Source organism: Bubalus bubalis, chromosome 22, assembly GCF_019923935.1.
Source record: "Bubalus bubalis isolate 160015118507 breed Murrah chromosome 22, NDDB_SH_1, whole genome shotgun sequence".
Lineage (NCBI taxonomy): Eukaryota > Metazoa > Chordata > Mammalia > Artiodactyla > Bovidae > Bubalus > Bubalus bubalis.
Window position 1 is genome coordinate 394,819 of NC_059178.1, and position 14,659 is coordinate 409,477.

General features: G+C 46.0%; 1 protein-coding gene across 5 annotated transcripts; it reads right to left on the reverse strand.

Moving 5' to 3' along the window:
* SERPINB13 (serpin family B member 13) lies at positions 1-13,242 on the reverse strand. Of its 5 annotated transcripts, XM_044934594.2 has the most exons (8): positions 13,135-13,242; positions 11,655-11,836; positions 10,400-10,490; positions 7,970-8,082; positions 7,427-7,544; positions 5,763-5,905; positions 5,171-5,326; positions 1-2,095 (listed from the first exon to the last, which is right to left on the reverse strand). In XM_044934594.2, exons 2-8 carry the CDS (start codon positions 11,817-11,819, stop codon positions 1,715-1,717), a joined length of 1,167 nt encoding a protein of 388 aa, XP_044790529.1. In that variant the 5' UTR covers positions 11,820-11,836; positions 13,135-13,242; the 3' UTR covers positions 1-1,714. The 5 variants fall into 5 exon arrangements, with proteins under 5 accessions (XP_044790529.1, XP_006045448.2, XP_044790527.1 ...); XM_006045386.4 differs by lacking the exon at positions 10,400-10,490 and having other exon boundaries at positions 7,970-8,086; XM_044934592.2 differs by lacking the exons at positions 10,400-10,490; positions 13,135-13,242 and adding an exon at positions 11,943-12,088 and having other exon boundaries at positions 7,970-8,086.
* Between the last annotated feature and the right edge of the window lie 1,417 nt (positions 13,243-14,659).

Genomic DNA, 14,659 nt, shown 5'->3' on the forward strand with positions numbered 1-14,659 from the left:
TATCTGACAGAAAATTTTTATTTAGAATATATTAAAAGCAATTGCACATCAATAATGAGAAAGCAAACAATCTAATAAAAATGGGCAAAAGATCTGAACAGACATTTCACAAAAGAATATATACGCAGGGTCAATATGCACATGAAAAGATGCTCAACATTATTCGTCAAAAGGAAGATGCACAACCACAATGAGATACCACCTCACATCCACGAGAACGGCTATAATGAAGAAGACGGGCCACACCACCAACTGGTGTGTCTTCAGGATGCCTGCAATGCTCACTCATTGCTTGTAGTAGAAAATGATATGGGCGTTTTGGAGAACATACTGGCTGTTTCCTATACAATTAAACATGTATTTATCATCTGACTCAGTAATTTCGCTCCTAGTTATCTACTCAAAGAGAAGTGAAAACATACGTTCACGCAAACTTCTGGGCATAGTAACATTATTCACTGGCTTCCCTGGTGACTCGGTGGTAAAGAACCCACCTGCAATGCAGGAGACGTGAGTTCAACCTCCATGTTGGGGCGATCCCCTGGAGGAGGAAATGCTGCCCACTCCAGTATTCTTGTCTGGAGAATCTCAAGGACAGCGGAGTCTGGCGGGCTACAGTCCATGGGTCACAAAAGATTTGGACACGACTGAGCAACTAGACAACAATTATTATGTATAGCTGCCACACACTGGAAGCAACAAAAATGCCCGTCAATGAGTAAATGGATAAACAAATGTGGTTTATCCAGATGATGGAACACTGCTTGTCAGTAGAAAGTAATCAACTTCTGATATCCCACCTAGTCTCATGAATCTGAAAACACAGTGCCGAGCCACAGAAGCTAGACATGAAAGAGGACATGGTCGGAATCCGTTTGCGTGAAGCTAGAGACGGCAGGTCTACCCTGGACTGACGGAAGGCAGGTCAGCTGCCGGCTGAGCAGGGCTTGTTCAGGGACAGTTGACTCAGAAGCAGAGCAGAGAACCCTGGAGGATGACGAAGCGTTCTGTATTCTGAATGTGGTAGCGTTTTCATGTGCACATTTATCAAAATGTGTCAGGTTCTAGGCTTAAAATGGTGGATTTTATGATCACATTTATTTCACAATATCAAAGTGTTCATGTAACTGACCATGGATAATCTACTATTAGAACAGAGGATGAAAATATGGGAATCCTCTCTGCCTGGTAGATTGTTTTATTTTGTTTTGGTTTTTGAGTTTTAATTTATGTTTTGCTAACGTGTTTCTCAATTCTCTTTCCTAGGTTCAGTGTGCCAGACTATATGCTAAGAAAGAAAAAAGCAACACATGAACTGAATATAAATGTTTGTTTTCTTTTACTCCTGTATTATAATCTACCAAAATATTAGAACTGGTGGGACTCTCAAAATCACTAGTCCACGGTCTTCAGCAAAGAGACTCTTTCTCTCCATTAGTGCACAAAAGTACAAAGCATTGATTTCCTAGAGGAAATCAGTGGAAGATTATTAAGGAGCCTTGATTTGACCTGCTATCTGCACGTCACAAACAAAACATTTCAGTTTCAGAGAAAACCGTAAATATATACAGTATTGCCGTCATTAATCATTGATTTTGATGGTAAGGCTGGAATTCAAGTAAAACAAATTTTTAAAGAGCGGGCTATTTCCATACGCCTGTGAACGCCCCGGCAGCGGCGGTGGTGGTCGCTTTCCGCCAAGGCAGGGACTGTACTAAGGAGAAGAAAATCGGCCAAAGAAAAGGACGCTGTCGGACTCGTTGTGCCTGATGAAGAACAGGAAAGGGTGATTGCAGTGAAAACGTTCCCAGTCCTGGGCCGGCGTGACGGCGAAGCCCACAGCGGTGGCGGCCGCAGCCTCCGTGCCCGCCTCGGTCACCTCCAGCACCGACCTGTGCAGCAGCCTCTGGGCGCGCAGCCCGGCGCCCACGGGGCTCCCCGCGAGGCCAGCGGCGCGCAGCCCCGCGGAGGCGGCCTCCAGGTGATAGCTGCCCACCGCCCGGAACCGGGGCAAGTGCAAGTCCACGGCCTTCTCTTCCATACGCCCCGCGCTGGTCCACTCGATTAACTTCTCAGGAGTTATTTTATCTATAATCTGGTAAGGAAAAAAAGAGGGAAGAATGGCTTGATCATCAGTGCAAATTCAAAACAGTGCAATACTAATGTCAGTCAGTCAGAAATTATTAATATTAGCTTTACTAACAAATGAAACCAGAAATTTTATTTCACTCAACTGCTATTTATATATATACATATACCAGCTACTTGTCTTATATTTCTATATTTAAATTATCTGTGTATGTATGAAAACTCTATTGCATGTAAATAAATTTAAGTCATTTCTTATTCTATCAATTTAATATATATTATTTCATTTTTTACTATTCCCCTTTAATCTTTGCTGCTGCTGCTGCTGCTGCTGCTAAGTTGCTTCAGTCATGTCCGACTCTGTGCTACCCCATAGACGGCAGCCCACCAGGCTCCCCCGTCCCTGGGATTCTCCAGGCAAGAACATGGAGTGGGTTGCCATTTCCTTCTCCAACGCATGAAAGTGAAAAGTCAAAGTGAAGTCGCTCAGTCGTGCTTGACTCTTAGCGACCCCATGGACTGCAGCCCACCAGGCTCCTCCATCCATGGGATTCTCCAGGCAAGAGTACTGGAGTGGGGTGCCATTGCCTTCTCCATAATCTTTGTCAACATATGTATTATATAATTTATATACTATCTTATATAATGAATATTATAATATAGTTTATATATTACTATATTATAATGAACTTAATTTATAAAATTATAATGAATGTAATTTATATTATATTAATATAATATATATTATATAGTTGCAATTACATTGAATATCCACTTTTCTTGTTATAAAGTAAATATATTTCACAGCACTGCATATCTCTAAGTATCTTCAAACTGATATTTCCATCAAGCTGATAAATTCCACCTAACACTCATCCTCTCATTCATTTTACAATCATCTAAATATGTATCAAGTGGATGCTGATAGATACTGTGGATGCAGCATCTATTAATAATAAATTATGATTACTATTATATAAATTTCAAGCCGAGCATCCTAGTGTCTGACTCTTTGCAACCCCGTAGACTCTAGACTGCAAGCTCCTCTGTCCATGGAATTCTCCAGACAGCTATACTGGAGTGGCTTTCCATTCCCTTCTCCAGGGGATCTTTCCTACCCAGGGATGGAACCTGGGTCTCCTGTATTGCAGGCAGATTCTTTACCGTCTGAGCCACCAGGTATTTAATGAAGATGCTGCTGATTTGGCTCAGAAAGTAAATTTTATTCTTGAATTATTTCCCTACAGTAATTCCCACAACTGGGCTTTTTGAGTCAGATTATGAATACTTTTAAAGCTTGCAGATAAGTGCCTTGTTAGAACAGGAAGTAGTGTGTCGATCTCATAAAGCTTGCACGTCCTGTCATTTTGCTTTCCCAAAATATTTGCCAACATATAACGCTGCTAATGGAGAAGGCGATGGCACCCACACCAGTACTCTTGCCTGGGAAATCCCATGGACGGAAGAGTCTGGCAGGCTGCAGTCCATGGGGTCTCGAAGAGTCGGACACAACTGAGCAACTTCACTTTCACTTTTCACTTTCATGCATGGGAGAAGGAAAATGGCAACCCACTCCAGTGTTCTTGCCTGGAGAATCCCAGGGACGGGGGAGCCTGGTGGGCTTCCGTCTATGGGGTAGCACAGAGTCGGACACGACTGAAGCAACTTAGCAGCAGCTAAACACGTTTCACAGAAGCAGGAGAGCTTCTAGTATCTTAATAATACAGCATCCATCGATTTATCAAGCACTTTCCAAGAACTGGAACCATCCTAGGCAAATTTTTTCATGTCCTAGATCCATTCTGGGCTTCCCTAGTGGCTCAGACAGTAAAGCATCTGCCTACAATGCGGGAGACCCATGTTCAATCCCTGGGTCGGGAAGATCTCCTGGAGAAGGAAATGGAGGAACCTGGTAGGCTACTCTCCACAGGGTCACAAAGAGTCGGACACGACTGAGAAACTTCACTTTTCAGATCCATTCTTAGAAGATATCTTAGAGTTGGTCCAGGATGTACATGTATATGTATGTGTGTGTGTGTGTGTGTGTGTATTCTAATCATTACAACACACACATTAAGAACTATGGAACTCATTTTATAAATGAGGGAATATTGAGGTTCAAAAAAAAATATTGAGGTTCAAAGAAATTAAGAAACGTCAAAGGGTAGAAAGCTACTAAATAGAATAGGGATTTAAAACAACCTTCCTGTTCTCCAAAATATAGGCTACTCACCACATCAATATTTTAACTACAAAGTAGCTTTAGTTTAAGTGTTAGTCACTCAGTTGTGTTTGACTTTTTTCGACCCCATGGACTATAGCTTGCCAGGCTCCTGTGTCCATGGGATTTTCCAGGCAAGAATCCTGGAGAAGGTTGCCATTCCCTTTTCCAGCAGACCGTCCCACCCCAGGAATCAAACCCAGGTCTCCCCCATTACAGCAGATTCTTCACTGTCTGAGCAACCAGTGGGCAGGACTAAATCAAGGGATTTATGATTAAGGGTCCTATGGACTTTTATTATGAGTCGAGGTAGGTTTATTTGGGGTTAAAAAAAATACACTGGTGAGTGATGCCGATTATGGGGAGGCCGTGGCACGTGGGGCACAAGGTGTATTGGAAATCACTGTACCTGCCTCTAAGTTTTGCTGTAAACATAAAATTGCCCTAAAAAAGTCTTTTAAAAAATGAAATGTCTAAAAAAGGAACTCAGAAAGTCCAATAGCCTGTGAATAGAATTCAAAATTGCTGTCTACGTGCATAGGTGATTTTCTTCCCTGGGAAAGAGGGTCTACAGAGATCAACCACTTTGGAGAATGGTGGGTTATCTTTAGAACTCCTATATGACCTCAAATGTTCATGTTATCTCATCCCCAAATATTTTAGTAGTGGTTCTTCTCAATAAACCTGACACCATTTAATGCTCCTCTTTAGATACCCATCTTTACCTGCTGCAGAGACAGAAATATTTTCTATTTCACCAGCTCCAGATCAGAGCCCTAACTCCAGACTCACCCAGAAACAAGGTGTGGGACAGAGAGCCTCGGGAGATGAAGGCAGAACCAGGAAGAGGCAAGGCTTTACCTTCTCCAGACCGTCGATGTCATTGGGCAGCAGCAGGAACATGCTGAGGGCATGGTTTCGATACGGAAGGCCCAGAATTTTGGCCGGCACGTCCTCCAGGGTCTTGAAGCTAAAGGACTGGTGCTGCGTCATCATCGGCACAGACTTGCTTGTGCTCTGCAACGAGTCAGCAGAGCTCGAGGCGTCAAGGGGCGGAAGGCCACCAAGGGGGCTCCCCAGAATAATTCGCTCAACCTAAGACCATGCTAAAGACCAGAGCCTAGGAATCAGCATTTTATATATACACATATATCACTGTTGTTGTTTAGTGGCTTAAGATGTGTCTGACTCTTTGTGACCCTTTGGACTGTAGCCCACCAGGCTCCTCTGTCCATTGGATTTTTCAGGCAAGAAAACTGGAATGGGTTGTCATTTCCTCCTCAAGGGGATCTTCCCGACCCAGGGATCGAAGCTGTGTCTCCTACACTAGCAGCCAGATTCTTTACGACTGAGCCACCTGGGAAGCCATATACCATGTACATTTGCTCAAATACGACTTCAGAGTCTACATTTTATCTGTAAGCATATCACATAAATTAATTAAAGAACATACCTTATTCAGCCAAAATTCCTCCTCCTTGGTATTTTCTTTCTTAAACTCCCTGTCCCATCGTCCTTTAAAATAAATTACGTTCACCACCACCAGCTTGATGGAGCTGCTTAAAGAGCCGTCTGGAAGCAGGTCCTTGATTTTTTCTGCAAATGAACAGCAACAAGAACAAAATGGGTCCATCTTCAAAATTACAAGTCAGATCTACACATGTCAGATACGATGAACACGGACTTGACCGATCATTCAAACCTCAGCCAGGTCAGCGCCTGAAGGCTTAGCCGATAAAGAGTTCGCTGGCAGAAATCATAGGAGGTTCTCACTTTGCCCATCTCCAATTTATCCCATGGGATAAACGGAGGTGTGAGGGCTAAGAGCTCAGGCTCTGGAGTCAGATTGCCTCTGCTGGCATCCAGCTTTGCCTCTCATCAGCTGAGGGGTCCTGGGTAAGTTACTTAAGCTCTCTGAGCCTCAGTTTCCACACCTGTAAAACAGGAATAAAACCTGCCTCACAGAGCTGCTGAAAGGAAGCAATGATTCCCTATGTAGAGAAGCACTTGGAATATTATCCAGCTCATAATAAGCACTCGGAGTTAGCTATTATTATTTTTAACCCATTCATTATAGCTACCTGAGGTTTAGAGATCTCTTATTTTATTGCAAAGGAGCTGATGTTTTATCTCTGGGTTCAGCCCATCCCACTGAAATTCTGAAGAATACTGCCCTCAACCAACCCTTTGATAGATCCTCTTTTATCCCCCTTTTAAAATTTTCATTTCCTTTGAACTGAGTATGAAGAAAAAATGCAATCTGAAATGACAGCTGTCTCTCTAATAACCGGAATTTTGTTTTTTAAATGTATTCTCCCTGGTCAGGGAGCGCGATCCCACAGACCGCACCTAAGAGTTTGCATGCTGCAGTTAAAGACCTCGCGTGCCTTCACGGAAGATTCCACAAGCCAAAACTAAGACCTGGCACAGTCAAATCCATAAATAAATCTTTTTTTTTTTTTTAATGTATTCTGAAATACTAACACTAAAGTATCAGCACTGCTCTGCAAAATCTTAACATTGCTCTCTGCTATTCCCTGCGAGTTTGGCTCGTACCGGGGCGTGAGGCGGGGCGGAGGAGGCGGGGCTTTGTCGAGTCCCTGCTGCGGACGAGGCTCAAGGCTGCCGCCCTCCGCGCAGGAGCCCAGCCGCCGACGGCCCAGGCGCGTCTTTAGTGAGCTGATGCTTCTCACTGACCGAGAGAAAGGAGCCCTCTGACGTTTTTACTTATGGACCCAGGCTCAGAAAGAAAGGTGCTCACGTAAAAGTCAAATGTGACCTCACGACAGACATGAGCCAGGTATCAGGAGCCCCAAAGTCACTGGGATCCCCAGCTATGCGCAAATAATTCTCCACTACGTGTCTCCACGAAGTTGGCTTCCTGTGGTCCCCTGCCCAATTCCCTTGGCTCTCTCCACATCTGCTGAGGCCATTCCACTGTCTGCAGTGGATTCCCCCAATCCTTGGCTCCAGTCCTGCCCCTCCAAGCTGAAATACCCATCTCAGGTCCCCTCCCAAAGCTTGTACACCCTTATACCCTATGCAGCGTCCAGCACAGGGCTTCACTCACAGGTACTCAGAAGTGTTTTTATGATGAACGATTCATCCATACACTACCATTTGTTTGGCTTTCGACCCAGGAATTAATCTTCTTTCGACTTTCATCTGCTGCATTTACAAAATCAACAGGTTCCAGAGAAGCATGGTAATGTTTTTCAACATAATCTAAGTATTTCTTTAGGAGAAACAGGGAAGGAATAGAAATAGCTTTAAAATTCAATTCATCCATTACCATCATTTCTAAACAAATTTATCTGTACAGGAAGATGACTAACATTGTAAGAAGAGATCTTTTTAGGGCCTGGGTGAATCACTTTGAGTACTTCCATGCATATTTTTGTGCAGGTTCAATAGGGTTAAGGCAAAAATCAGATTTCAAGATGAAAAAGAAGCTCCCAAAAGGTCTGGGTATCTGGAGAACAGGTTGAGAGGCGGGTGGGGTAGAGGGTGAGAGGGAGAGATGGGAGGGACACCCCCAGTGATGTGGGCTGAGTCAAGCACTCAAATTAGGCATCTTGCCTCAAAGATCCCAGTCTTAACAGAGTCATTTGGCCATTCCTGAGTACCACTCACAGATGTTGTGAACTCAGCAAAACTCACTTGAAGGAAGAGGTATGTCTTTTCTCCAAACAGCCGGTTGGCTATTTTCAGTTCATAATCATCATTGGGTTTCCTTATCTCACTCAAAACCCTTTGGAGCTCTTCTGTCTTCTCTAACTTCAAAATCAAAACAAAAACTCGGTGAGTTATCTTGGCAAAAGTAAACCTAGATTCACCACCCTCCCCACACCAAGAAGACACGGCAGCCTTGGGGGTCATCCATGAGCTTGGTGTAGGTTCTGGATGCCATTCTTACCCCACTGGAAACACCAACTTAACAACAATACAAGAAACCCAGGAACCAGCTCAGAGATTCCTGTAGCCCAGAGAAGCATGAACCCAGGACAATTCATGACGTTCACACACCAGCTTCTGCCTGCCACACCTCATGGTGTGACTGGGGGAAAACTCGCAACCCCAAGTCCCTGAGGAGAGAAGCGTGTGGAATGTGTGTCCAACACTGTGACTTTTCAGAGGCTGCCTGAGGGACTGGTTTGTGTCTTGCCTGAATCTAAGCGTCAAGAGGAACAGGCACCAGGTTGGTCCCTGAGCACAAAGGCCATCCACACACACCCTGGTCTGCAGCACTACAGACAGACACCAGGGGGCGCTCCTGAGTAGAAACCAGCAAAGCAGAGAGGTCAGTACTGCACTTCGCGGTGGGTCAGCGGAAAAGGACGCGCCTGCCAGTGCGAGAGACGAAAGAGACCCGGTTCAATCCCCGGGTCAGGAAGACTCGCTAGAGGAGGGCATGGCAATCCACTCCAGTATTCTTGCCTGGAGAATCCCATGGACAGAATGCCATACATGAAAAGCCCACAGATAACATCACACTCAATGGTGAAAGATTAAAAGCTTTTCACCTAGCAGTAGGCATCTGTCACCCAAGGTGTACCTGTTTCTAGTTTGCACAAAGACTCTGCACAGGACCGTGCTTGGGAGAGAAAGTGCCTGAAAACAGCTGTAGCACGGACTGGCTAGATAACGGAGCAGCCATTGGACCCAGCTTTGCTGTGCACACTCCGCAAGGAAGCCTGACTCCTCATATGTGCAACTGAGCCGTGCAGACAACCTGGCCACGTGGGATCGTGGAACGAATGGCTCATACTGTTGGGGGACTCGAGCCACAATGTAATGAGGGCCTGGGAAAAGAGCTGTGATAGAGGTCATGGCAGACGTGACCTGCCAGGGAGCTCTGTCCACCTCTGAGGGCCAGCCCTGACCTGCGGACTCTGCCACGCGTGCACAGACTGCCCCATGAGTGAGGAATACTATAACCCTAGAGCTGGAAGAGATCTCAAGAAGTCATTGGTTCTGGCCTAATATTTTTTTGAGTAAAACATCAACAGAGTAGGCAGAGGTCCTTAAAATAAAAATAGAATGTGATAAAAGTGTTAGTCACTCAGTCCTGCCTGACTCTGTGACCCCATGGACTGTAGCCCGCCAGGCTCCTCTGTCCATGGAATTCTCCAGGCAGGAATACTGAAGTGGGTTGCCAGTCCCTTCTCCAGGGGATCTTCTTGATCCAGAGATCAATCCTGGGTCTCCTGCATTGCAGGCAGATTCTTTACCATCTGAGCCACCAGGGAAGTCTGTAGTAATATTATCAGCCACTATTACCGCAGCGCCCATGGGGTGAGTCACCAGGTTCTGGTTGCTCTACTAGACATTTTACAGAGGCTTAAAGATGAACAACTTGCACAGACTAGCACAGCTGTTAAGTGACAAAGCCAGGATTTGAACTCTAACTCCAAAATGGGCTCCCCGGGTGGCGCTAATGGTAAAGAACTCCCCTGCTGATGCAGGAGACACATGAAACACGGGTTAGCTCCCTGGGTCGGGAAGATCCTCTGGAGAAGGAAATGGCAACCCACTCCAGTATTCTTGCCTGGAAAATTCCATGGACAGAGGAGCCTGGTGGGCTACAGTCCACAGGGTCACAAAGAGCCGGACACGACTGAAGTGACTTAGCATGAACATGTGCTAACTCCAAAACACATTCCCTCTGCTACAGGGACTCTTCAGTCTATTCGCCTTTATGGATATATACCCTAGTGATTAGTGAGCACTAAAGCTGAGGTCTCCTCTTGACACTGGGGTTTATTATTGTATGGTTCTCTATAAGCCACATTATTTGGCTGCCGTTGTTATTATTGCTTAACAGTAAGTATCACACCTTTCTACCCGTTTCCCCAGGGAACCCACATCTACCAAGACATCACTGGATGCTTTAGGACATGTCCTGTTGTTTGTTGTTTAGTCACTGAGTCACTCTTTTGCAACCCCACAGACTGTAGCTCTCCAGGCTCCTCCGTCCATGGGATTCTCCAGGCAAGAATACTGGAGCGGGTTGCCAGTTCCTTCTCCAGGGGATCTTCCCAACCCAGAGATCGAACCCACGTCTCCTGCATTGGCAGGCGGGTTCTTTACCAGTGAGCCACGAGGGAAGCCCATGTCTCCCCACCTCTTTTTCTTCAGCTTTCATTCTTGAGCTTTCCGTGTCACTTTCAGAGAAAGGCACCTAGGAAGAAAAAAAAGTACTATGGCCGTGGTGAGAGCAGAGAAAAGCTCACAGGGACCCAGTCAGGGTAAAATGGATGACTGTTAAACAGGCCTCCTTGGTCCACAAGGAACAGGGCTGTCCCTGCAAAATCATGAGAAGTTCTGGGCTGTGCGCTCATCTCACCCCTACTGGTTAGTCCCTTCATTCATCCCTCCTCGATGCGTCATTCACACCATGTGGAGATCGTGTCATTTCCCCCAGGAGGCTCTGTCCTTCTTGCTCTACCTTTAATTATAAGCTTAATGGCTTTCCCACTTCACGGCAAATAGATGAGAAAACAGTGGCTGGCTTTATTTTGGGGGGCTCCAAAATTAGTGCAGATGGCAACTGCAGCCATGAAATTAAAAGACGCTTGATCCTTGGAAGAAAAGGAGCAAGCTACGACAAACCTAGACAGCATATTAAATAGCAGAGACACTACTTTGCCAACAAAAGTCTGTCTAGTCAAAGCTATGGTTTTTCCAGAAGTCCTGTATGGATGTGAGAGTTGGACTATAAAGAAAGCTGAGCACCGAAGAATTGATGCTTTTGAACTGTGGTGTTGGAGAAGACTCTTGAGAGTCCCTTGGACTGCAAGGAGATCCAACCAGTCCATCCTAAAAGAAATCAGTCCTGAATATTCATTGGAAGGACTGATGCTGAAGCTGAAACTCCAATACTTTAGTCACCTGATGCAAAGAACTGACTCATTGGAAAAGACCCTGATGCTGAGAAAGATTGAAGGCAAGAGGAGAAGGGGACGACAGAGGGTGGGATGGTTGGATGGCATCACTGACTTGATGGATGTGAGTTTAAGTGAACTCCGGGAGTTGGTGATGGACAGGGAAGCCTGGCATGCTACAGTTCATGGGGTTGCAAAGAGTTGGACACGACTGAGTGACTGAACTGAACTGAATTGCTTTGGACAAAGACACTCACCCAAAGGAATCTCAAGCATTTGGGAGCAGAAGCCATGATGGTATTGGAAGAGGGGAAAGGACTTTGCTGATAGGCCTGAAATCGCCCCAGTCAGATACTGTCTTTTCCTGGCACCCGATCAAGGGAGGCAGGTTTTCGAGGTAATGCCAGAGTGTTGCCCCAGAGACAAGCCTGTGGCTGGAAAGCAAGGAAAACCCACGCTACCTCCTGCTCCTGGGTGGCGGTGGCTCCTCGGGTCATGGGGGGCAGCATTCCAATGGTGGTTGAGATGCCCACAGGGGAAAACAAGATGTTGCCTTCATCTGTTTTACTCCGGTCTTTGAAAAGATCCAACCCAAACCAAGTGCTTGCTGGGACCAGCGAGTCCATGATGATTCCAGCAGGACCTGGAACAACAGCAACCAGAACCCGGCACTCAGCCGCAGGGCTTCGTGTCAGGGCACCCTCTCCCGCTTCTCTTCGGGCACTGAGCCAGGACGTAGGGAGTTTCACCCTCGCAGCGAAAGGTCACTTCCCAGCCCTGCTCTTGACGGGACGTGAATCACAGGGCATCACCGCACACTCTGGGTTCCCAGGTCCCAGGGAGCAGGGTGAATCCCCTAGAGGCTCTGCTCTCTCTCCTTCTGTCGGAACTGCCTGCACTGGCACCTCCCTGCTCGCCGCCCCTCCCGGGCTGGCCCAGCCTGGCCCTCCCATGTCGGGCGTGTCCCACTGCGGAGAACAAGGCCAGGGGCTTGTTCTGTAGGAAGGGTTGGCCTCAAGTCCGAGCAGAGTTCTCAGATTCAGCCTCAACAAAAGCAAAGTGGCCTTCTCTGACGCTGTTTTCTCAGCTGCTTCAAATCCAGCACAAAGTGACCAGATACACGAGAGTTCCTAAACCCCAGTCCCTAGCTGCGTGCAAACCCGACCCCAGGCTGAATGCTCCTTAAAGGGCAGTGACGCGTCTCTGGTCATGGATTATTAACTGGGGGCAAAAGAGCTTTTTTTATATAGCTTTCTATATTGTTTCAAGCTTATGCAGTGAGTTCATATTACTTTTGTTTATCTCACAAAAGTTAAAGAGCAATTAACATTTACCAAAAATAACTAGAACATGTTTTGTATTTTCTTCTTCACCAGCTAAATCTGCCTGCAATACAGAAGACCCGTGTTCGACCCCTGGATCGGGAAGATCCCCTGGTGAAGGAAATGGCTACCCAGTCCAGTATTCTTTTCTGAAGAATTCCATGGACAGAGGAGCCTGGCCGGCTACAGTCTGTAGGGTCGAAAAGAGTCAGACATGACTGAGTGACTAAAGCTTTCACTTTCACCAGCCAAATTACAACTAGTTAATAAAGAAAAATCTTAAAACAAAAATGAGATTAAAGCCAATCAAAAGCCTACTCTGAGGGATTTTTGCTCTCAAGGGCCCATCTCTGCAAAGGCATCTTACATCTGCTGTTTAAACTTCCATTTCAACACCATGTTTCCTTGCAAGGATTTCTTGCAGGTTCACTCAAAAACAAAATGAATTAACTTACTGCCAGACAAGATAACATTGTCACGGCTGAGTAAACACTGAATTAAACAAAACCACCCCAAGGCAAGTTAGGTGCTTGGGATTAGTACAAGTACTTCTTTCAAACTAACAAACATGGGGGCTCTCATAACACAGAAATCTCAAGTTGGTGCAGAAGGAACTTACCTGGTTTCTGGAAAGACAGAGGTGACAGGGCAAGGAACCAGGAAGCATGTGCTAAATGAGCAGGTGAAGTCTTTAATTTATAGCTCTCTCTGCCTCTCCCTAGTCATCATGGCTCGCATTTCCCGTGAAACAAGCTTTGGTTTCTCAATGGCTATTTCCCTAATAAAATTAGCATGCAAGGGTTACAACAAAACTGAGGCTTGAATTTTCTGTTTCTTTCCTTCATGATCGCGAAGTTCTGCACTTGAAGTTGTCAGCAACTGTGTTGTGAATAATACACACCTCGACATAGAGGAATAGAGTTTCAATTCTCACTTCTCCAAAGTCTCTGAGACATTCTTTTAGGGGCCCAAGCATAAAGAGATCTAAGTTAACCGGATGACAAAATAAGACTAAAAGCAGGAATACACCCTGGGATGAAAGGGACTGGAATGACCAAGAGAAATGAATTACGTCCCACGCTGGGGGTAGGAGCAGACAGTGATAAGAGGGTCTTCCTCCCTAATGATATGGGGGACCCTCTGAAAAGAACCATTCAGACCACTGGTTTTCCACCCTGGATGCACAGCAAAATCCCCTGGGAAACTTAAAAAGAAAATCTATGGCCAAGTGACCCTGCCGCCCCCCCGCCTCCCACCACCAGACAACTGAGTCAGCATCGTTAAGGCAGGAACAGGCGTCAGAATTTTTATCACCTCAGGTGATCCTGGTGTGCAGCCAAGGTCAGGAAGCGCTGGTTTACAGGCTGGGTGAACATCTGAGTGAGAGCATACTTCCTAACCTCAGACGTACAAAGCACTGTCCTGACAAGACCAGAGCCCGCAATAAAGTTAACTTCGCAGTTGCTTGACTTGGGGTTACCAAATGCAAAGGAAGAAGAAAAGTATGAAAGCTAACTTCCTAGAAAAGAAAGAGAAAAGGTACTGAGGAAAACTGGAGAGGCAACACACACACACCACTCCCGTTCTCAAGGATTCTGCCCATTCATTATGAAACGTCTCATTTTAATTCATTTACCGAACATTTGTTGAGAGTTTACTGTGTACCAGACACAGGTTGTTATTGTCTTAGTCACTAAATCGTGTCCAACTCTTTCGCAACCCCATAGACTGTAGCCTGCCAGGCTCCTCTGTCCGGGATTTCCCAGGCAAGGATACTGGAGTGGGTTGCCATTTCCTTTTCTAGGTGTCTTCAAGATCTAGGGATTGAATCCAAGTCTCCTGCATTTCCTGCATTGGCTGGCAGATTCTTTACCACTAGCCCACCAGACACTGGAACCAGTTCAGTTCAGTTCAGTTGCTCAGTCGTGTCCGACTCTTTGCGGCCCCATGAATTGCAGCACGCCAGGCCTCCCTGTCCATAACAAACTCCCAGAGTTCACTCAGACTCAAGTCCATTGAGTCAGTGATGCCATCCAGCCATCTCATCCTCTGTCGTCCCCTTCTCCTCCTGCCCCCAATCCCTCCCAGCATCAGAGTCTTTTCCAATGAGTCAGCTCTTTGCATGAGGTGGCCAAAGTACTGGA